Source organism: Pagrus pagrus, assembly GCF_965226575.1.
Source record: "Pagrus pagrus genome assembly, chromosome: 23".
Lineage (NCBI taxonomy): Eukaryota > Metazoa > Chordata > Actinopteri > Spariformes > Sparidae > Pagrus > Pagrus pagrus.
The window spans coordinates 16942902-16966413 of NC_140205.1; the positions used below are offsets into that span (position 1 = coordinate 16942902).

The window sequence follows — 23512 nt, forward strand, 5'->3', positions numbered from 1 at the left end:
AATATGTGACAACATAACGGCGAAATAACAAGAAATACAGCAAATTCAATCACATTTTTAAAAGTGTAACAACAGTGTCTCGATTGTTAGCAGGTAAGCTGTGAAGAAACCAAATTTTGTAAGTAAAACGTGAGTTACAGCATATTCAGTCTTCACAACATCCCTGAGCCTAAAATCATTTGAACCATATATATGTGTATAATATGTCCTTTATTACAGGAAAAAACTAAATTCAGAGGTTCTAAAAAGATTCAAATGTTCATTTAAAAGTCATTTTACAACACCAGGGTTTTCGAAAGAAAAGTCAGTTGAAGTCCCTTTATGCTACATAACAAAAAAAAATATGATTGGGTGTTGAGGATGGATTGAGGAGTCTCACAGCCTGAAGAATGAAGCTGCTCTGTAGTCTGGTGCTACGGCAGCGGATACTTCTGTATCTTTTGCCAGACGGCAGCATAGTGAGCAGACTTAGGCTGGGGTGGGTGTTGTCTTTTAAAGGTGCGATATGTAGGAATTGGCCACCTGTTGAAGGTCACTGCAAACAAATATAGCAGCATATCACCTGAGGAACCACTAACTGCTGCTCACTATACTCTTTCCTGTAGCTATTTATGGCTGTAGCTAGCTGCCGTTAGCAAGTTAGCTCAGTTAGCCGTGCAGCTAGTGGCCTTAAGCTAACTCCAGATACCGGGAGCTTATATTGAACAAGTGTACATTCTTACATGTGTTGCACCTTTAATCAAACCATTCAGTGACCCCATGCCCTGAATGGAAGAATATATATGTAAAACCCTCTCTATCTGAGATTTAAATGGGCTAAGGAGGTGAAGTAAGGGCAACCCTGAGCATTAATGGCAGCTTCACTCACTACTGTATTTACTACTGCCGCCATCCTGCTTTGGAAGGCAGCCAAAGTGTGTGAGTCCACCAGACAGACGAGCGTGAGCTGAGTTCATACGTGTGGGATAGAGACTTCTTGTTTTGTTAGTGGTCAGAGAGACACAGCAAAATGGACTTGAGGCTTTGGTGTTGTTTATATGTTTGTGTTGTTGTCCGTTTGTGAGTTTCGGTGTTTAGTGCAGGAAAGTCCCAGTCAGAGAAGTGGAGGCAGTGGGCATGGGCAGCACTGTAATGCTTGTGGTTTTTAGTGGACTTTGCATCAGAGGAAGCGTCGTGGTTCGCATTTGTGTTGACGTTGACAGTTCCTGCTCCTCCCTGCCCACCTACCCTCCTTTTCTTTCTTTCCTTCCTTCTTTTTATGTCTTCTGCGGCGTCTGATTTCCCAAACAGTCTGAGAATGTGTGACGTTATTTCAACTTAAGTTTAAATCTTAAGGGCGTCGAAAACCTGTGTAGTTTCTGCTTTATTTTCACCATCCAATTATTATATCATTGTTTTGATTGTTTTTTGGACACGTTTTGGAGAGTCTCACCACTCTCATCAAACCAGTTCCCAGCAGCTGTTTGCAAAAAAAAGAGGCTCTGATAAACCCTCTGTACACTACCTGTTCAACACTAAAGAAAAGAAAGACAAAGTTAGTGACTAGCTTGTGAAAATAGTGGAGCATATACAGTAGTAGCTAAAGAGCCAGGTAATTTCCTGGTTCCTGGTCGGGTTTTGAATTTGGCTAAAGAAGGGGTGAATGTGCCACTTTTTTACACTATTTGGCCAGAACCATGACTCCAAATGAATGTTAATGTTTGAAAGTCCATGTTTGCTTAACAAGGGCAATTGTTTGCTAACACATTGGCGATAACAGGTGATATAAAATAAGGTAAAAATATGTTCTGCTGCTCCCAAGTGGCCAAAAAAATCTGTTAATGCTGCTTCAGTGTTAACCCTTCCTTAAATGTGGACCACTTTCCCAATCAGCCCCTTCTGATCCCCTTTCTTGAGGATAAAAATGTTGGAATTGATTTTTCTTTTACTCCACCCAAGGCAATCCATCTTGTTTGTAATAAAAATGTCCTAATGACTTCTTGAGAGTACAAAGCAATATGCGGTAATTTTATTACTCCTCTGCAGATCGCTCTCTGGTGTCATCCCATCATGGAGAGTTCCATCACACTCTGGCAGTTCCTGCTGCAGCTGCTTCTCGACCAAAGCCACAAACATCTCATCTGCTGGACGTCCAACGACGGCGAGTTCAAGCTCCTCAAGTCCGAGGAGGTGGCCAAACTCTGGGGGCTGCGCAAGAACAAGACCAACATGAACTATGACAAGCTGAGCAGAGCCTTGCGCTACTACTACGACAAAGTACGCAACATGTACATTTCAAAACTATTAAAAAATGATATGAAACTGTCTGACTGGTTCGATGATGTTATATTATTAAAAGTGTTTAGAATAAAGATGTCTTGTCTCCTCTGCAGAACATCATCAAGAAGGTGATCGGCCAGAAGTTTGTCTACAAGTTCGTGTCGTTTCCTGAGATTCTGAAGATGGACCCCGCCATGGTGGAGTCGGGCCGCATCAGTGAGGAAAGTGGTGGTGTGATGTCAGAGCCTGAACTTGAAGACGAGGATGGAGGCGGGAGAAACCAGTACCTCCACTCCGGCCTGTACTCCTCCTTCACCGTCAGCTCCCTGCAACACTCCTTAGAACCGCACCAGCCGATCAAGATGGAGCCCAGATCTGATCGCCATGACGACAGCTCCTCTGTCATCCGATTCATAACCAACCGTGGCCACTCCTCCCTACCATCCACCCCACCGCCGTCCTCGGCTGAGACCTCCCATTCCTCCAGGCCGTCTCCTCAGCCGGCACGCTCTTCCTCCTGCTCCTCCTCCCCGCCACAAAGCCCCACCCACACACTGTGGAGGGGGCGGGGCCAGATAACAGAGACTGGCGATTCAGATCAGAGCGCTCAACCTCTGAACCTGTCATCTGGTCAGAGGGAGAGGGTGAGGTCACAGAGCACGACAACACCAGAGAGGAGGGGATTGGCCAATAACGGGCCTTTTAAAAGCAGAAAACCCAAAGGCTTGGAAATCTCCGCCTCCTCCCTCCTCCTGACAGGAAGTGACCTCGTCTCCATTGCTCTTAACAGCCCGGCACTGCCTTCAGGGTCCCTGACCCCTGCCTTCCTCACCGCACAGGTACAACATGACATAACATATTTATTCACACCACTGCACTCACAGTTCTTCTGTAAATACAGGTGGTTTTAGGTGGAGAAAGATTCAGGGGGAGAAAAAGACTGGGAAGGACGTTGCATGCGTTTTGGGGGATGAAGAAAGTTAAGCTTGTAGACAGGGAGGAGATGGAAAGAGGTGAGCGGAAAGACGGGAGGAGGCGAGGGAGGGAGGGAGGAGGTTCATAAGTGAAGCCATATGCTCCTGAAGCTCCTGATTCACTGGCAAGAACTCACTGACCAAACCAGGACAGTCTGACTACATTCAGGCATTCAGCTGACGCTTTTATTCTGACTGAGAAATGATAGGCTGCTGAGTGTACCATACATAATTAATGGAAAAAGTGTTTGCTAAACATTTCACTCATCACTGAACAATTCGTATGAGAGGGTTTTAAGGAGCACCTGAGCTTTAACCACCGCAAGAGTCTTCAGAATTTTCAAACCAGATGAACTTTTCTCAAGACAGATCTGGTTCTGATTTTAGTTCCAGTGTTAGAAAACAGTGCCTGCAGTTAATTCTGTTGTCCACCAGAAACCAGTTCAAAGTGGCTGCTTCTTGCCTGTCTTGAGTGGCCTAAACTGGTTTCATGCTAGTCAAGCTGTGAGCTTGATCTGGCCGGTAAATCAGCAAAAGCAGAAGTGTAAGTGAAAGTTCAAACAAAGTAAAGATCAATCTAGCTGAAGCACAGCTCTGTATCTTTTGATAGGAAGAGATAGACACAGCTTCCTCTATTAGAAGGGTGATCATAGGAGACAGAAGCACAGGGTGAGGAGAGGTGGACTCTGTGTTTACGTCATCGATGCTTGGTGCTCAAAGTTAGCGTACAGTGTTTACCTGATGCAGACCATATTATTATCACCATGCTGTTGCTGCTGTTTACTTTCACCTAGACACACATTTCTAAAAAAGGCACTCCTGATTTCTTGGGTGTTTACATGATTATATGTTTATGTATATAAATAACTGCATATATGTTCCATCTTTGTGTAGCATGAAGAGGTTACAAACTTTGACCTGGAGCAAAGGTCATGGTCGGTGCCTTAAACCGACCAAGATTTCCTTGACTTGTAGCAGAATTAGGCATATAGTAGGGATGAGCTGGTTCACCATGATCTGTTTCTCTATCTGTTCAACCAACTTAATTATCTGTTATCTGTTTGTTTACATAGAATGGGCCAAAAAAATGGGTGTTGCTTAAATCGGAGGTGGGTGGGACCAACCAGAAGTTGTTTTTAAGCCTGAAATTGACACAGATTGCTCAAAATTGTCATTATATATTTATTATTCATTCAAAATTTCTACAGAACAGCGTCAGAATCGAGCTTCAGAACAATGTTTTTGGTCACAAAAGAATGAAAACTATGTAGTTTTGTAGTACGTAGTTTTTTATAAACTTGAAAGAATAATCTTTCAGCTACCAAAAGAGGATTTTCCTTCAACTCAAGTACGGACATTTTTACTTGATGATCCTAAACTGTGCATGTTTCAGCTAAGTACTCTCTCAACCCCAGCATTTGAAACAGGATTTAAAAAAGTTGAACGAAGTGGTTGTATTTATCTTTGCAGTAAGAATATAAACACAAATGCAGTCAAGAACCTCTTGTTCCTAAACGTTTTACTGACTGTTGTAATAGAGCAGAGTCTTCTGTTCTCATGCCAGAACCATAAAGAAAACCAAACTGGCCTTGGTTAAATATGAAGAGACGGAAGGAAGACGAGACAGAAGAAAATAGATCTCATGAATACTGTATGAGTGAAGCTTCCTGACCTGCGTGGAGTCAGTCTGCCAAGTCAGTCTGTCTGGAAGACGTGAGTTCACTAGAGGGCAGACTTGGCCTTGAGCTCTGGGTGAGACTGAATGATATGACAACTTCACCACAGACTGTGTACTGCTCTGTGGACTTATTGCCAGAGTAAACACCATCGTTTCCATCTTCGTGTGTTTATCCTCTGACATTTCATTTTGGGTTTTTGTCAATGTAGACTCCGTCTGGTCTGCTGCTCACTCCCAGTCCTCTACTCTCCAATATCCATTTCTGGTCCAGCCTCAGTCCAGTGGGACCACTCAGCCCTGCCCAACTGCAGAGCCATGCCCCCCTCTTTCAGGTAAGGTTTGGGTTGTTCCAACCAAATAAAGACAGAATAGACTAGAATGTCCTCACGTTGGTGGATTTTCCTTATCTTTATATTTGTGAACTACCTCCGTCCTCCTGTGAACAGAGTTTTGTGGAAATTACACAAAATCTGTTCTCAAATAAGCTCTAATGCTTTCCGTTCTACCAGTTCTGTGTAAATAGGACAAACAGACTTTTATTTTCTGTACCAGCCTTTCAGAGAAAACACCGGCTTACTCTGGTGGTGATAGATACAGAATCTCTGTCTGCCTATAATACTCTACTTACAGCAAATCCCTCCGTCATAACTACAGGATCTTTCATTTCACACCGCAGATTTACCTCCATAGCTGTTGTGTGTGTGTTTTAGTGGATGTGTGATTCACAGTGTGCCAGGGTTTCAAAATAAGCTACAGATGTTTCCGTTCTGGTGCGGACAAGAAGAGGGGGCAACTTCCTGTTGGCTAGGGGGAAAGGGAGAGGGCCGGTTGGTCAGGATCCCCTCCCGCCCATTACAACTCTCTGACACAAACACACACACACGACCCCAAAATAAATTGTTCAGCGTCTAATGACCAGCATTTATGTCCCCACAATGTGGCTCGGTCCCTGTAACGTGGTATGCTACCAGGTTCTAAGTCCCCACGGTGTAATTTAAGCAAAAGCACTTCTCCCGTGTTGCAGCAGCAGGCAGACTAGAAGACTGCAGAAAATAGATAAATCATGTGTTGCACAGGTTTGAAACAAAATTCAAACAGCTAGGACCAGGAATGTATTAAATAGACCTGAATATGGCTCCGCCCTAGTGGCCTCAGGCGGTATTGTAGTGAAAATTTCCCCCTGTGGCCTTCAAAGCGTTTTTACCCAGGGCTCACCATTATAAAAGAGACGGCAAACAATGTCAATTTTGACTTATGTTTCATGTAAAACTTCTCGAGCAAAGAAAAGCAATTAAAAAAAATTGTGACCTATATGAAGTAAAAATTGATGAGGAGGTAAAGAGTCATCTTAATTTTTTGTGCGATAGAATTATCACAGAAACTAAAAACTTATTTTCTTTTTTTTTTTGGGTGTACGCGCTGGATGAGCAATTCTCATCGGACTGAATAGGCGCCATCTTTAGGTCCATTATTCAGTTCTAAATAATACATCCATGGCTTAGACAGAAGATGAATTGACTTGTATTTTTGAGCAAGTAATGCTGTGAAAGCATGGACTAACCTTACTCTTATCATTGCCGTAATATTAGTAGTGGGACTACTATATTTTAATCCTCTATTAATGATCATGAAGTCAATATACTCTGTTTTAAACAACCCTATAGTTTAAATCAGTGTAAAGTCACAATAATGCAAGTTATTTAACCAAATCAATTTTCTTTACAGAACCTTTCTGTAAGATTTAAAATATCTGACAAACATCACCATCTGCCACCAGAATGATTTGAAAGTTGACATAATCACATAACCCAATTGTTCACATACGAGCTTGAGTAATAAAAAGTGGCAGGTTTCTTTTTCACATGCTTAAAATTCTATTTAAAATCCCATGATTTTTTATTTATTCAATTTTGTCAACCAAATTTCCTCTGCAGTTTTTGCCTTTGGTGTTCTTCTCAAATGCCACATCAGGCTAAAAATCTCATGAAACAGTCTGTAGAGGTTTGTACTGTTTATTGCCAGTGTTTTCCACCTCTAATTCTGATTCTTCCGCTGCAGTTCCCCTCACTGCTGAATGGACACATCCCTATGCCTTTACCCAACATGGACGCTCCCTCCCCTCTGCTGCTCTGCTCCAGCTCCCATAAGTCCTGATAACATCCCGAGCTCCGAGAGTGAACTGGGCCAAACCAGGCCGAGCTAGGCCAGACAAGGACCAAACAAAATCAGCCATAAACTCTGATGATGAACCACACAGGGGTCTGACTTCCTCCGAGTCTGGTCACACTTCTGATCTGACGCCTGTTCCTTTGCATTTATTAAATGAAGAAACAGGAGCTTCACTCTGAAGCTTTGCTCTCTGAGAAGAGTATTGCATTAGACATTTCTTTGTTTACTTTAGTTTATCTACTCGTGTACTTTCCAATTGTGCTTGGTGTTTTCTCATTTTAAAGGACGTCTCTCAGCCTCTGAATTTCTTTTCATGCAAAGAAGTTGACTGGAGGTCACACTTCTCATCTCATTTTAAATCTCATCTCAGACTGGTCGCAATTTCATGAATGTTATTTCCCCCCTGCCCTGACTTATGTCAATATCCACCCCAATGACTCAACCGATGGAAATCTGAGGAAGTACTTGTCAGGAATTATGGTATAACAGGACCTCAGTGAGCCAGAAGGCTTTACAGGCGTCATCTAGAATAATAGTTACTTCACTTAAGTACTGAAGTAGTTTCTTCAAGCAAAAAATAAGTTAATCTCGCTACGATAGTTAAAGAAAATACATTTATTTGCCTTCCTACCGGGTCTTAGTGTTAGATACCAAAATTGATATGTCGTACATGTCTGTAGCTTATTATGAAGCTACAGCCGAAAGACAGTTAGCTTATCTTAGCATAAAAACTGGAAGCAGGGAAAGGGTTACCTTGCTCTGACCCAAGGTGACAAAAGCTAACTAGTAGCAGCTAAACAACACATTACAGTATGAAAACTAAAGTGTAAAAATAACAATTTGTAGTTTTATGGTTGCCTGGAAAGTTCATACAAGACTCCAGGGAGAAGTTAGCTTACTGCATTTGACCAAGAAATAGTTAGCACGTAACTACCGTAAAACCAATATGTTCCATTTTTACACCTTGGTTTTTTGTACACAATGAACAAATATCGATGATACAATGTTTATAGTTCGCTTTACAGTTGTTGGCTGACTTTTTTAACTTTGGACAAGCCATACTGGCTGTTTATGGTCTTTACGCAAAGCTAACCAGCTGCTAGCTGTAGGCCTAGCTACATATTTACAGACAAAAACCAGACTGGTATAAATCTCCCGATTTTATTCTCTGCAGGTTAGCATATTTCCTTAAATTTTCAAACTGTTTCTTTAAATCTTATCAAAAATCAGGATAGTGCCTAGATGAATAATTGCTAAAGTTTAGTAGTGGGTGATTGTTTTTTGTTTTTCCTGTGCTGAGCCTTCGTTCAAACAGGACAAATCTTTGAATGTGAACACTTCTGGGGGAAACTAATGGCTGGGTCTCATTTATCAACCTTCAATCTTCATTTTTTTCAGTTACATATACATTTGTATGGTCACGAGATGCATCCCTCACTGACTCCTAGCAGAGCACCTGCTAGCCAGCGCTAAAACACTGCAGTAGTCTTCATTTTGTCCTCTGTATTGCTTCGACTTGACGCTGTGAACTTTGTTTTTTTTTTTTTTCTGTATAGTTTCTTGCTTTTTTTTTTTTCTAAATGCACTGTACTTTTAAGCCTTGTACCGGCTGTGCCTTCAATACTATAAGACTTGTGTAAATGTATTAAGCTTTAAACCAGGTTTTAAATGACATTCCAGGTCAAAATTGCACAAAGGCTGTTTTTTTGTAAAATTACTCCTGGTTATTTTTATAGAAAAAAAATGAATGGAAATGTATTCTCAGTGTTTGCCGTTTTGTTGAGAGAATTGTTACTGTTTTTTGTTAATAAAAAGAATTACTTTTCAGAATCACGTGGCTTCCGTAGATTCATTATAGCTGCCATACACACCGCTGAAAGAATGACTGCAGCACAGACGGTTTATGAAACAGATTAAATTTACTTTCGATGGTTATGAGAAATAAATAGTTCCAGTAAAAAGAGTCACACACCAACTGTTGACCGGCAGCTCAGTGTTTCAGAGAGGTCGAATTCACAACACAGCAGGCCTTCCATGCATCAGGCACACACACGCATACACACACATACACACGTTCGGACATGTTCACATAAAGTCAGGTCATTCATACATTTGAAAAAGTTTTACAGTTTTACAATGATAAATATTAAGCCGTTGTAGAAATCTCCTTTAATGCATGTCACTGCTGTTCATGTCAAGAAAAACTGCTATTAGCAGAAACACCATTTGCAGCTAACATTGCAATAATCCTGCACGGGCATGTTTACAAAATTGGAAAAAAAACTCAGCATCCAAACACTTAGATACAGTTTTTGGGAAATACAATGAGGGAAAGAAGGTTTCCTCATTTTAAAGCTACCTGGGGAGAAATGATGGGGCAATGGGTCAATGTAATACAGGATATAAACCATTAATATAATGACTTTCTTTTCCTGTAAACACAATAATTGTGACATTACTTTAAATGTAAACCACTAACAGCATCTTCCATCTGTATTTGTTCTGTTGTGAGCTTTAATTTATCAAATTATGAGCTCATTTATTGATCCACGTTGAAGAGTTTTCAATTACTGAAATAATGTGAAATAAAGTATGTTTACAGGATTATCACATTATTAGTTGCAAACTGTTAAAGTTAATGATTGTTACGTAGATTCTCTCAGCCATTAATTTAACTTTATCAAGCATTAGTAGAGCTTCCAGCACTTTTCGCTGAAACAGAGAACTCCATTGTTGCTCAAATCCTTTAAATCTCAACAGACAATAATTGTGAAATTTTCCAGTAGATGTTGAGCAAAAAAGCTGCTGTGACAGGAACATCTCCCTCAGGTATTCAATGTTCAACATGCAATGTTCAATGCATTCCTGCTGTTTTAGGCGCAGAAGCCTCTGCACTGCACTCAGTTCTTTTAAATGCTACTGTGAGTGTACAAAGTGTTCTCTCTACCTTTTCCACGATGGACGTGATGTTGAATTTTGGAGCAAAATGGCCACTCTGGTGGTCTTGCTTTTTGATTCGGAAAGCCCGACACAAAAAAAACACAAATTTGTTTCAGTTTATCACAAATAAACTGCATTTTGGGAAATAGATGGTAAGGTCGATTCTGCTCTCATGTCTGTAAAATAAACATGTAGCTAAGCTTAGCTTAACATAAAAACAAGAAACGGAATGACACAGCACGTCTGGTTCTGTTTAAAGGTTAAAAGACCTTCCTACCAGCAACCTCTGAAGTCTCTGAGACATTAGGAGGCAGATCGGTTACCTCAGAGCCAGGCTAGCTCTCCCCCAACTTTCTTCTTTGTGCTAAGCTAAGCTAACATGCTCCTCTTGCTAGCTTCAAATTTACTGTACAAACAAATGTTCTCATCTAAATCTTGCAAGAATGCAAATACAAATATTTCCCAAAATGCCAAGTTGTACCTTTAAAATGATGAATCACTTTGTGTTATCACACGGCTGCTGGAAATATCTGGACGACACCTTTGTTGGTCCTCAAGAATAAGACAAATACTGCAACTAAACTGAGCCAGGAATGAAAAAGAACACCAGTGGACATTTAAGTGAAGGTGTTGAAGTGACTTTCTTCAGTAAACATGCAGTCAAAAGTGAGATTTCTCAAATGGCTTCATCTGTAGCATCACTGTCAGTTGCAAACAACACAGCGGGCAGTTAATTCTAAAATTTCAATTTGAAATCTTTTTTTTCCTTGTGTACAAATGCTGGAGAGCGCAGTGGTCCCATTCCAACTGGAAAACAACCATTTTACTTCCGAACATCTCATCCCGATCCCCGCCAGCCTCTCCCTCCGAGAAACATGCCACATTGATGCTGTTGTTTCACATGGAGAAGTCAAAGGTCACAGACACAGAGAACACATCTTAATACTGTTGGGTAAACTCGGCCGTGTCGAGGCCCGGGTCCCTGATTCCAAAAAGAAAACACACTGAAGTGCAGGTTAAAAACAAAGAGTTACTGCGGTGAGATCTCCGAATGCACACAGAGCGAGAACGTGTAGCTTGCATGTATTTTTTTTAAAAAAAGCACTGAAGTCCTGGCAGTTTTGTGAGGGGTTGAAGGGAAGGCTTGCTGGCTTCCTGTGGGACGTCACATGACTTCCTGTTCAGCTTCAGTATCCCTCTCTTTCATCTGTGCTTTTCACTCGTCTTCAGAACTGCCTGCCTCCCCCCTTCCTCCTCAGTTTTGGTCCTGGTGCTGAGCCAGAATGGGCAAAAGAACAAAAGAACCAAACGTTGGTTTCATGTTCTCCCAGTTTGATTGGACTCTGTGTGTGCTTCTTTAACCCGCAGACCAAAATTGATACCACAATCCATTCACAGTCTTGCTTTCTGACCCTCAATGTAAACCTCCAGCGGGCAGCAGGGCCTCCAGAAGCAGAGTCCGACTGAAATGTTTCAGAAAAATGACGATGAGGAATCCAGAGAAACCGTTTCTCCCCCAACCAAGACCATCAAGCCGTCCCAGTCTTTTAAAAACCTGGAAATGTTTAGTCACGGAAGCTCGAAGAAAAACAAAACATAAACTCCAAATATATATAGATATACATATTTATATAAAAAAAAAAGAAAAAAAGAAAAAATCTGAAGAAACTGAAGCGTTCGGTCTCCAAGTACGACAACAAGAACAACAACTTGGATCACAGCGTCAACATCAACATCAGTGGAATTCTAACTCAACGGAAGCCGGAGAATCGTAGTCAGAAGAAAAACAACATTAACCTTACTGACTGCTCAACTGTGCATGGCGTCTCGAGTTCACATCATGTACACACACACGCACACGCACACACACATGCACACACACGGTGTGTTAAATACAGACAGTAGTAGTTTAGCAGCAAATAATTCAACCTCACCCCGCCCCCCAATAAATAAACACAGTCTCAAATAGATTCAACCCAGAGTCACTCGCTCAGAGGGGTGTGTGTGCGTGTTTATGTGTGTGTGTGTGTGCAGGTAAGGGGTGGGGTTAATCCGAGGGGAGGTGGGCTCATGCGAGAGGTTGGTGGAAAGTCATGAAGAAGCTGGGAAGTCGACCATCCTCTTCATCAGACATTAGAAGAGCATGCTCTGCCTCCTGTTGATCTTGCCATTACCTGGAAGAAAAGAAAAGGACAGACCCTTTTTTTTTTATCTGTGTCTTGGTAGTTATGTGAGTGTAATATTTAATATTATACTATATCCCTTTAACATTCATGCACCTGGGTTATATGTAATCATTACAGTTCCCAACAGTTGCTCGGTTACAGTAATTTTGTGGAGCTAAAGCTGAAGTTATCAACATTCCCTTGTAGTATTACGTCTTCATAATAATAAGCCTGACATTGCCTGATACTGTTTCATTACCAGTTAAAAGTTCCTCGAGTACGATCAAGTAAGAGAAGTTTTATTCCTTTGTCTGATGATCGAACCAGATTAAATCCTGAAGCATCTGGATGTGATCCCCACTCACCTGACTCTGGGTACGAGGAGTTCCTGTAGCCCGGATCTCTCTGCAGCTGCACTTCTTTTAATGTGAATATTGATATAACTGCAACACACAGAGGAGAGACTCAGTCTACAGAAAACGTCAGGAAAAATGCAGTAAATGAGCCTAAAGAAGACAGACTGCAGCTTTATTCAGCCGTGTGTGTGTGTGCTCACTCTCAGGCAGTGTGTGAACACTCATCCCCAGCTGCCTGAAGTAGGAATGTTTCATGGCCTCTTCAGCTGAAATCCTCTTCTTGGATTCGTACTGCGGAGACAGAAGCAGGAAATGTGAACCATCTTGTGATTTTAGCAGACAACTCTGTGGCTGTTGTATCTGCAATCATCGATTTTGTCAGATAAACTGTGACGAACTAAAACACATTAGAAACAGGCCTCCCAATATGTTCAGTGAAAACACTGTGTAAGGGAAACACTGGTAGTGTTACGCCTCCTGCTGTCTACAACTGGTACTGAAGGGATGTTCGATTATTAGGCATTTTATCTACAGTATGTTAGTTTAATGTGCAACAGTGCTTCAATATAAGAACATTAAAATCAAAAAGCATCAGGTGTGAAATACATTGGCGTGAACTGCATTCTGGGTATTATGAAGGAGGTAAACACTCACTTTGAGGAAAGACAGCAGCAGCTCGATGCCTTCACTGTCCAGCCTGCAGGAGACAAAAGGAAGAGCAACATTTAACTGTCTGCCTGCAGCTCGGCCTGATGGGAATGTGAGGGCTCATGGGAGGAAGGAAGTGGAAGACTGTCTGTGAAATGTTCCACAGGAATTCCTGCCCATGGCACACACACACATGAACACACACCAGTACTGCATGTATGTGCGGGGTCATTGAAGCATAAAAAAGAAACAGACACGCAGAGCATGTACCTGGGAGCATGGTTGATTATCGGCTGTGGTTTGTATTTGGGGAAGTTGTAGGATTTAAACTCTTCGATGGAGGTGATTCCCGGCCAGTTCTCCTCTGTGGGAGTGCCTGAAGTCACAGAATCACAGCCTGTCACATATACAGTGTTTCACCTTGTCCAGGTAAACGGGTACATTATAACATGTGATGAGGCATTCATGCTACTATGGTGATCTGGCCTGGCAGGAGTTACTCACCAAGTAACCTGAAGATGAGGTGGAGCTCGTCCTCCACGGTGGAGCCGGGGAACAGCGGCCGACCTGCAGCCATCTCATAGAATATACAACCAACACCCCTGCAGACACACACACACAGAACAGCAAATTCATTCAAGGGATGTATTTTTATATTATATTCATCTGGTAATTACCTTCTTGATAAACTGATTCACTGTTTGGTGGATACAATGTCAGAATATAGGGGAAAATGCCCATTTAGAAAATAAGTAAATATGGATTTTGTCATTACTTATTATTCTTTGTCTTACTTCTATGGGAGGTAATCATGCTCTTAGTAAGTACAGTTCCCATGATGCTTTGGAGGATGTAATTTGGAAGTATAATGTTGCCACAGAGTCAGTCAGCCTTAGGCTAAACTAAATTTCGGCAAATTGCCACCATTAAAATACGTGGAATTAGCTATTAGCAGTTCCTGTTTGTATTATGCCCATGGGTTTATAATCAACAATCACTGGAGCGTCATTTTATTTATGTTTATTTGCATGTAACATTTGAGATACTGACATCCTCGGGAAGTACAGGTCATGCTGAATCTCAAAACAGGTGTATCATGTCTGTGCATTCAGATTTAATTGATCTGACTCAACGGAGTACGACTTTCAACGCAAACTGTGGCAATTGGGCACTTAGGGCCTCCATGAGCTGAAGCTCCAACTGCTGGACATGACAAATGACACAGTGATGTCAGGAGCAATAGGAGCAGCATCTGCAAAAGTAGCAAGCAGTACTCACTAACCTTTATGATTATCTTTGCCTATTTTTATTATTAGACTGAATCTTTAGTCTATGAAATACATATACACACATACCACATGTCAATCTGTGTTGAATACTCAGAGGATCCCAGTAAAACATCAGGAGGCCGGTACCAAAGAGTCACCACTTCATTGGAGTATGTTTTAGTCGGGACAGACTTGGCCCTCGCCAGACCTGTCAACCCATCAAAAACATGAGCAGACATTAGGATTTTTACACAAAGAAGAGGCATTATATCTGTAAAGTGCACTACTAGAAATAATCAAACGATTTTCATACTTTTCTTGCCAAATTTACATCAAGAACAACAGAAACACTCGGCTTCTGCATTCTCCACCGCGCCTGAAACAACATCTTACCGAAATCAGCCAGTTTGAGTTCCCCTTTCTCGTTGATGAGGAGGTTTTGAGGCTTCAGGTCCCTGTGGAGAACTTTCCTCTTATGACAATATGACAGCCCTCGTAAAATCTGGAACAGGAAAACCTGCAAACATACGTAAACACTCTCGAGTCAAGTCTTATTTGATGCAAAAACTGCATCTCATACAATTAACACTTTTTAAAAAATCCTGTATTGGTCTAATTTGCTTAATTTTCAGATATCTTGGGACGGGATGTAAAAGCAAACACAAATATGCTTATTAGACTTTTAGTCCGTCGCTTTATGAGTTAAGTTCCTGTAACTATTTTTGTCAAAGGGTCATTAACTGATGCAACATTTTAAAATGTGCTCCTGGCAAAACACTATGCAGCCTCATCTCTACTGAACACACACAGAAAAGAGGAAATAAAAGCTCTCAGAGTTGAGAGAATGTTTTTTCCACTACAGAGGGGGAAAAAAAGAAGAAAAAAGAAGAAGCATATAGTGTAATCATCAGTAATAGTAAGAGTCATACTGACCTTCACATTGTGCATGCTCATTATGTTTCCACAGTCATCCATGTACTGCTTCAGGTCCTTATCCTACCAGGAGAGATGACGCCATCAGACAGGAAGTAGGTACAATGACACCAAGAAATCTTGTTTTGCAAATCACAATGTGACTTTATCACATGAATTTCACCGTCGTCATTCTGACTCATCAATCTGCTGTTTCACACATATATATACTCATAAAGCAGTTATTATGTTTGTTTATTTTTCTACTCATTTCCTACATTTCCTTCCTGTTTTACATCACTGTGCATAATGTCTAAGTGCTTTCATGTTCTTGTTTCAGTATATATAAAATAATGACAAACTTATATTGCCCTAATACAGATTTTCAAAACATTATGATCAACATTATCAACTGCGATGATTTGGGATTATAGACTGGAGTGTTTTCTCTGCTGCTTGGAACTCCATAGGAATAAATTAAGATGAGAGGGTTGGCAAAATGGAACAAAATCTTTAATTGTGACTAATTCTGGAATGGTCCTTTAAGAAATGTCTAATATAAGCTATATAAACACTAATGTGTTTTTATATCTGGTATTTTGGCTGTAAAGCTCGCCACAAAGACCATCATGCATTGAGCATATGGAGAAGCAGAGGGACTTACCAGGTACTCGAAGACGAGCGTGAGGCTTTTGTCAGTGTGGACGATGTCGTGTAGCGTCACGATGTTGGCGTGTTTGAGGTCCTTCAGTAACGACACTACAGAGACAATGACAGACAGATGTTTACACAAAGAGAAAAACATGTAACACTTTTTTAATGACAACAGACGGTGACTCTGAAATGTATTGGACAAATGTTATTATTTATTTTTTAGTTTTATGCTTTGAGCACCACAAATTAAATTATTTTAACAAGCAACACATCATGTTACTTATGTTATTTGGTTGAATGTATCACTTTACTAGTGATAAAATGAGTTAAGATGCTTCATGTAGCATCGAATAGACAAATGCTGAATACCTTCTCTGATGGCGGTGCACGGCGCTCCCTCCTCGTGCTCCAGCCGGATCTCCTTCAGCGCCACCAGGTTGTCCGTCAGTTTACTGCGTCCTTTAAATACTGTGGCGTAGGTTCCCTGGAAGCAACACAGACAATGGATCAACATTACTGAATTTAAGTGATTTGTGCAATATTTTTCCTTCCCTAGTGTCAGATGGGATTTCAGGACTTCCTTACCTCTCCCAGTTTGTCTAGCTTAATGTACGTTTCCAACTTCCCAAAACCAATCTCCGACTGAGGAAAAGACAGAGGACAAAGTCAGGATTTAGCATAGATTAAGTTATGGGGCCATGTACTGTATAAGACAAGGTTAAAGTTGAATGGTATATTTGGCAGTATTTTTTCATTAAGGACCTGAAGTTGTACAAAATCTTTAAGATACCCCTGATATAAACTCAAAACAGAATGCAGGCGTGTTGTAGAAATTGCTCTCTCTGACTCTTGTGATGGATTTCTCTGTGTATTGGTGTTGAACGATTGTGCAGCTCTCTTTGTCTTTGGGTTAGGGTTACGGGAACCACTATTAGTTAATTTGGCATACTTTCAATGGTGCTAATTTGCCAAAATGTAGCTCTTTTGATTTTGTGCAGTGTTTTCTTTACCTGATCTTTTAGAAAGGATCAAAAACGTTTTGCACTAGTGATTACTTTTATGAACTCGGGTGTCGCTGTTGGCAAACTTGTAATATGCATAAACCTCATTTGCAACAAAGCTGCATGATCACACAACTGCTGAGTATCATGATCTAATTTGATGGGCAAAAGGCAGGAGGTGAGCGCTCATGACTCTAGATTAATCCATCCTTGTCTCACATCGGGCCAGTTTCCATGGTAACTTGCACAAGGGAAATCTGGTAACAGCGCTGCAAAGCAATAAACGGTAGCACACACACAGACGCAAAAACACAGGCACTGACCAGTGAGGCTCGGCGGGAGCGTCGGCTGAGCGGCTGGTCGAAGGGCGGGCTGCTCAACTGCAGCTTCTCCAGGTAACCGTCAGGGATTCGGATGTCAGCAGGCAGAGACAAGCGCTTGTTGAGGTCCTGAAACACACACAGGTAAAGAAATGTTTTAACGAGACCTATTATGATTTGTTTTTGTTTCCTTTCCTTCAGTGTTTAGGTTTAGGTTCTTGCGCATGTTAAAGGTCTTGAAAGTTAAAAAGGTCAAAGTCCTTACATCACACGTCACTATGTCACACATTTGCATATTTCTTGCCTAGCTCCTAGTTTGGCAAATAAGAATTGAATTAGCACAGCTGTTCTTCTGCTGTGCTGGGTCAGGCATGTGTGAAATGACCAATCAGAGCAGGCTGGGTATTCAGGAGGTTCAGACAGAGGGGGAATACAGTGCTGCAGCACTGGACAGTACGAGAGAACTGATGTGTTTTTTGCAGAAGCATGTAAATTATTAGGTCAAAAAGCTCCAGTAACACTTGTAGTAATATAGTATAGAACTTTATTAGACCGACCCGTTATGACTTGTGGCTTGGCTTGTGGCCTTCATCAGGCCAGTGCGCCGTCTAATAAATTTGTTTCATGTACTACAAGTTTAGCTGGGGCTTCTTGACCTCTTTGACCTTTTTCCCTTCTCCATGCACCTTGGAGGTAGACGAAGTTGCGCCAGAAACCCCTAACTCTGCTACTCATACTTATTAAACTCCAAAACAAAGGCTTAGTTAACCACATGAGTTGATGGTTAGGAGCCACACCTTTGCTTTTCTGCACACTCTTGTACATGAGAAAATACTTTGCTGCATGCCTATCATCTATACAGTATGTGGTTCGGGGCATGTTTCAGCAGCAAGCAGCACAAGACAATGTAGGCTAGTCCACCCATCCACCCACACACACACACACATACACACACACACACACACACACACGTGTCGAAAATAGCTCGCTCTCATCTCCTCCTATTCCCTGAGAGAGAAGACAGAGATCAGGTCGATCACCATCTTATAGAAGGTAAAAATAAGAGGCAGCTGGTCGAGGCGTGACTGTGGCTGCACGGTACAACCTTTGTGAGCACAAATCAGATTGTGAAAACAAAACAGCGAGAAAACCAGGTGAGAATAAAAATAAATAATACATGTGTTTATTAATGTTTATAGCTCATATTCACAGTCTGCATTCACACTGCAGGCTGTCGCTGTCAATATCACCGGGCTCATATTTTATTGTTGTGGACGAGTGATTGTATCTATTCTGGGATCAAAATCAAGAACTGAAATAATGCTGACTGATGTGGAGAAAAACAAGGCAGAGTGGAGTAAAAATACAGTGAAAGAAGACGTCGCATCTGTTTGGTTATCATACGCACGTTTTAAGTTCGGCCTCTCCACAAATACCATCGACTCATCCTCTCTCATTTCATAACTGTAGTCCTTTGTCCTCTCTGACAGTGCTGCTCAGAGAAGATGCCAGCATTATGACAACTGAGAGTTCAAATAAAAGCTCTGACTATGTGGAGCATATCGGTGTCATGAAGAGGTGAAGTATTATATAATATGTTCTGTACTGCTTGTCCTCTGATGTAAGATGGTGTCTGAAAAATCATCAGTCAACAACAGATTTAGTCCGGCCTCTCAGCATCTCATCTATTTTCATTACATTTCCTTCAGACTCATGTTGTTCCTTCAGTTTTTGCGAAGCACTTTGTCATCCTGGCTTGAACAATTGTCAAGTGTTGAAAATTAAACAGCAACAAATTGATAATCATTTCATTGTTCAGTTATATATCAAGAAAAACTTCCCTACATCCTCTGGAGCCAGCTAAAATGTGAAGATCTGCCCCTTGTCTCCAATTTGATATCATTTAAAATGTTGTATCCTAAGCAAGCTGTTTGAAGATTTTGGGCTCTGTGTACTTGTGATAAGCATTGCACCTTACTTTCTGACTAAATCACTAATTAACTAATTGAAAAATGAATAGAAAGTTGAATTGAAAATTAAAATATTTGTTAGTTGCAGCTGTAATTGTAGATCTGTTATTTTCACTTTGGATCCACTACCTCAAAGTTATTAGCGCCTACATTACGTCTGACAAACTGTTATAGACCTGGGATTTGTATTTACCACAGTGGTGTTGCATGTTAATATTATTGGTTATTATTACCGATATTGGTAATAATGTGATGTTGAGATTTAAATATAAAGTTATACAGTTATATATAACACTAAAACTTAACATTACACCGTGCACATTGAACAAATGTATTCATGTACTGCTTTGTTGACGTGATAAACAGTGTCTCCTTAGATTATGAAAGATGTGATGTGTTTAGGTGACAGGCTGTGAGTGTAGAGCCGCTACAAAACTGCAAAACTGAAAAAAATCTGACTGTCTGGTAACAAGCGTCAGTAAGTGAGCGTGCACACCATCCTTAACCTCTTTACTGACACAATACAGTTTCATTTCAACCTCTAGCGGTATCAAACCACAGGAAGAGCAGCACACTGAAGCTCATGTAACACAGCTTTTGTGTGTTCCACACCAGGTCAAGTGATTATCACCACATCCTTCACCTTGCCTTTTTTTGTGCACCTGCAAATGAGATAAACACTCCAAACGACTGAAAAATAGGTCACCGTGTGTGTGTGTGTGTGTGTGTGTGTGTGTGTGTGTGTGTGTGTGTGTGTGGGTGTGTGGGTGTGAGACAAAACATCAAGGATGTCAAGGTTTGGTTATTGTCACATATGCTCCTCTGCCAGCAGGGGGCAGGAGGCCTCCAGGCTGAGATGCTCGCCCTTTTCAGAATAAAACTTCCTAAATATTTATAAAGATGATGATTTCTTGGGAATGTCTGCAAGTACCGTCGTATAAGCCTACATAAAGCCAACATTTAGCATCATTTTATTTATGGAATAGAGGTTTACAGCCTTTTCTAGCTTATGTAATGGTTAGTGTGAAACAATATAACACAAGTCCGAGAAATTAATGGTGGCTCGCGGCCAAAAATGTCTGAAAAACCACAGTGAAATGAGAAAGTAGCAAGGAAAGAAATTTCCCCTGATGCTAAGATTTTTTGTCCATTCATCTTGTTCATATTTTATTGCTGAGCCTGAGTAAGTGGCTGGTGTACCCAGCGGGCCACTGAATAAAAATGCATCATCTTCATCTCTGGTTAGTATTTAAAAAACTTGTTCTGGTCGCTGAAGATGGAACAGCTTTTGGTTTTGAAAAGATGTGCGCCAAAACAAAACCTGAAAACTGGAGGGGATGGAGTCTTCTGGAACAACATGGTTTGCTTATATGCGAATGTAACTCGTATTCCTATAAAGAGGGCATAAAAGTCACTGGAAAATCAAAGATGATTTCTAATTTAATTAATGTTTTTGAATGGCATCCTTACAAGAGGAACAAAGGAGTCTACTATCCCAGCATGCTCTCTGGGCTCAACGATGTCATGTCTGACCTATAGAAAATCACTGTGGTTACAGCACAGATTATCACACTGCATCTCTTTACCAGCCGCTGCTGTGGTCCTCAGGGAGCACGACTACTATCAGTATCATGAAGCCTAGACACTGAGAGCCCATTAAGAGATGAACGACCCCCGCCTCAAGCCCCCACCCGAGTCAGATCTCCCACGAGGCAGAGGCGGAGCGGGGAGAGGAGGAGGTGAAGAACAGAGCAGAAGGAGAGGAGAGGGGGTGAAGGGTGGAATGTAGACATGCAGTGTAAGCCATTTTTAGTAATTATTGCACCAGTGTGTGCACGTGCAAGCCTGTCTCACCTCCATGGAGATCCGTCGGTGGACGCGGTTTCTCAGACAGACGCCAGTTGGAGACTGCACCTCGTCTGAAGATGTTCCTGATGCCTGGTCGCTCTCCCCGTCTGAGCCCATCTTCAGGTTCTCATGCACGATATCTGAGACAATGAGAATTATAAAATACATTAAAAGACACAGCAAGATACAGAAATACATGTTTCTGGATATTTTTGATGAACTGCATTAACTGCTGGAGCAGAGACATCGTTAATGTCATTAGCTCCATCTGTGAAGTCAAAGTCAAAATGTCTGCTGTAAAAAATGTGATTCATTTGGAAACGATAAATAATTAACAGCAGAATTGACTCAGAATTCAGAAAGAAATGTTAAGTATGAAGTGGTGGTTTTGCTCTTAGGTTTACTGTCAATATTCTACAACAGAAATTAGAAACGTGTGAAAGGAAACATGCAGTTCATTGTCTTGATGTTCATGTTACCTCAATAAAGTCCAACTCAGAAATATTTTCAGCTTCCAAAAGGCCAAAAACTTTGGGAACTATTGGTTTTAGTATTCATAGAAGCGCTAGTAGTGGTGAGAGTGGAGGATATGTATTTGCAGTACTAAAAGTAGTAGTTGTATCTAAATTGAATATTTTGTATTGGCCCTCAAACCACCTTCTTCCCAACTTTCTATGTCTCTCTACCTCTCTCTCTCACCTCCTCTCACACCCTTGTAACCCCCGAGGCCAAAGATTAAACACTCCAACCTGCACCACTTCCTCCAGGGCAGTAAAGCTACCACTGCTACCATAGCACAGCAGGAGCAAACACACTGATATACAAACCACATGCACCCCCTACTCCACACACACACACACACACACACACACACACACAGTTAATGAGTAGCTATGGTTGAACAGCTCTCTGTCATCAGTGTGTCAGCGCCTCCAACCACGCAGTCTGTCATCAGATGTGAAAGCAGAGAGCAGGGGAACGAGCAGAGAAAGAAATCTCTGTTCTGTTGATGGAGATTAACTGTTAGCAATTATTTCAAACATGATAATCCTGATTGTTTCTCTAAATATCACACGAAAGATTATTCATTAAAATTGTTGCTCTAGATTTTAGGAAACAATGAGTGTAGATTTGCCCCCTAACTAAGCTCTTTCGCTCTATTCATGCATGAACGTTATTTCCAAACTTCATTAAGTCCTGCTTCATTACTCTGCAGTGCGACCACGACCTAAATGAAGTTTTGTCCCAGAATATGAACCTGTCTGTGGTCATCTGGTTCAAAACCAAAGTCTGCTCAGATTAAAGGAAATGTTCTTCCACTTTTAGAACCTGAACTGTTTTCAGGATTTTCCTCGAGGGCTGACCCATGCTGTTCCACCCATGTCACTTTGTTTTTCCACAGATGGTTAACGTGAGGTTTTTCTGCTGCTTCTCCGTCTGAACTTTGGTTTTGGTTACAGTGGCAGGACTTGATATACTACAGCAGGTCTTTAAGTGGAAGAGAAAATGTAACACTTCAGTGTTTCAGTGTAATTCACCATAATAGGGCAGGCAACAAAACATGCCCTTCTGACTTACTCACAAAAGTACAAGAAAGGACATACTGTAAGAGACGAAGAAGAAAAGTGGGAGGAACAGGAAATTGTTGCAAAGTTTTCATCTGGAGGAGGAGATGGATGACTTTTGTCCATCTTTTTGCTTTTGCTTCTACAACCATTCACCTTCATTCATCGTCTTCCCCAAGGGCATCATTTATCACCCATGCATATACACAGTTTTGCCCTCTTCTACACATAGAATCACCTTGACCAATTTCTTCCTGGGTTTAAAAACGTGTGCACATTCAGAACCACTTCTAATCTTGCATGCCAACAGATCCATAGTCATACACAGGTTTAATCGCAGGTAAACCATAAACTTCATAAACCCCAACTCTACTGTCAACCATATGAGCGTAACTGATTGTGTCCAATTTTTCTTTCAGATTTCGATAATACCATTAAAATCACAATCATTCAGTTTTTTCATGAAGTCAAACCCTGTTTTTGATTTTTGTTTCATCAATAGCCATGTGTGTCCCTTCATACTGTCATTACTTCTCAATACAGTTCTGGCCATTGTTAGTGGTAGAGTCCGCCATTCCCACACTGGGTTCAAATTGCCTACCTACGTGCAAGAGATTCACATGAAAAGATATTGTTCCATTTCCTATTGCCACACGAGAGCTGTATTATTTATGGTACCGCTCAGGCAAACCCTACATTTTCCTCCCATTGCTTTCCTCCCATTGCTTCAGCATTCAAGTGGCAAATATGGGCTGACTTTTATTGTGTGAACCAATCACAAGAAA

The 23512-nt window shown here is 41.2% G+C and overlaps 2 protein-coding genes across 3 annotated transcripts in view; one reads left to right on the forward strand and one right to left on the reverse strand.

Annotated features, from left to right (window-relative positions):
• The window catches only part of elk3 (ETS transcription factor ELK3), an 11195-nt gene extending 2282 nt beyond the window's left edge, over positions 1-8913 (forward strand). Inside the window, exons 2-5 of the mRNA XM_084345482.1 lie at positions 2026-2256; positions 2373-3098; positions 5121-5243; positions 6970-8913. Coding sequence (XP_084201608.1) covers positions 2026-2256; positions 2373-3098; positions 5121-5243; positions 6970-7065 — 1176 coding nt within the window. The 3' untranslated portion in view covers positions 7066-8913. The remainder of the gene's footprint in view (positions 1-2025; positions 2257-2372; positions 3099-5120; positions 5244-6969) is intronic.
• A 62-nt stretch (positions 8914-8975) lies between these two features.
• cdk17 (cyclin dependent kinase 17) overlaps positions 8976-23512 on the reverse strand; it is a 41198-nt gene continuing 26661 nt past the window's right edge. For both annotated transcript variants that reach the window (XM_084345481.1, XM_084345480.1), the window contains exons 4-17: positions 21169-21302; positions 17348-17473; positions 16609-16665; positions 16393-16507; positions 16034-16128; positions 15391-15453; positions 14851-14974; positions 14545-14665; positions 13694-13791; positions 13460-13565; positions 13196-13238; positions 12742-12832; positions 12551-12628; positions 8976-12194 (exon numbers count right to left, since the gene is read on the reverse strand). In XM_084345481.1, coding sequence (XP_084201607.1) covers positions 12154-12194; positions 12551-12628; positions 12742-12832; positions 13196-13238; positions 13460-13565; positions 13694-13791; positions 14545-14665; positions 14851-14974; positions 15391-15453; positions 16034-16128; positions 16393-16507; positions 16609-16665; positions 17348-17473; positions 21169-21302 — 1292 coding nt within the window. In that variant the 3' untranslated portion in view covers positions 8976-12153. The remainder of the gene's footprint in view (positions 12195-12550; positions 12629-12741; positions 12833-13195; positions 13239-13459; positions 13566-13693; positions 13792-14544; positions 14666-14850; positions 14975-15390; positions 15454-16033; positions 16129-16392; positions 16508-16608; positions 16666-17347; positions 17474-21168; positions 21303-23512) is intronic.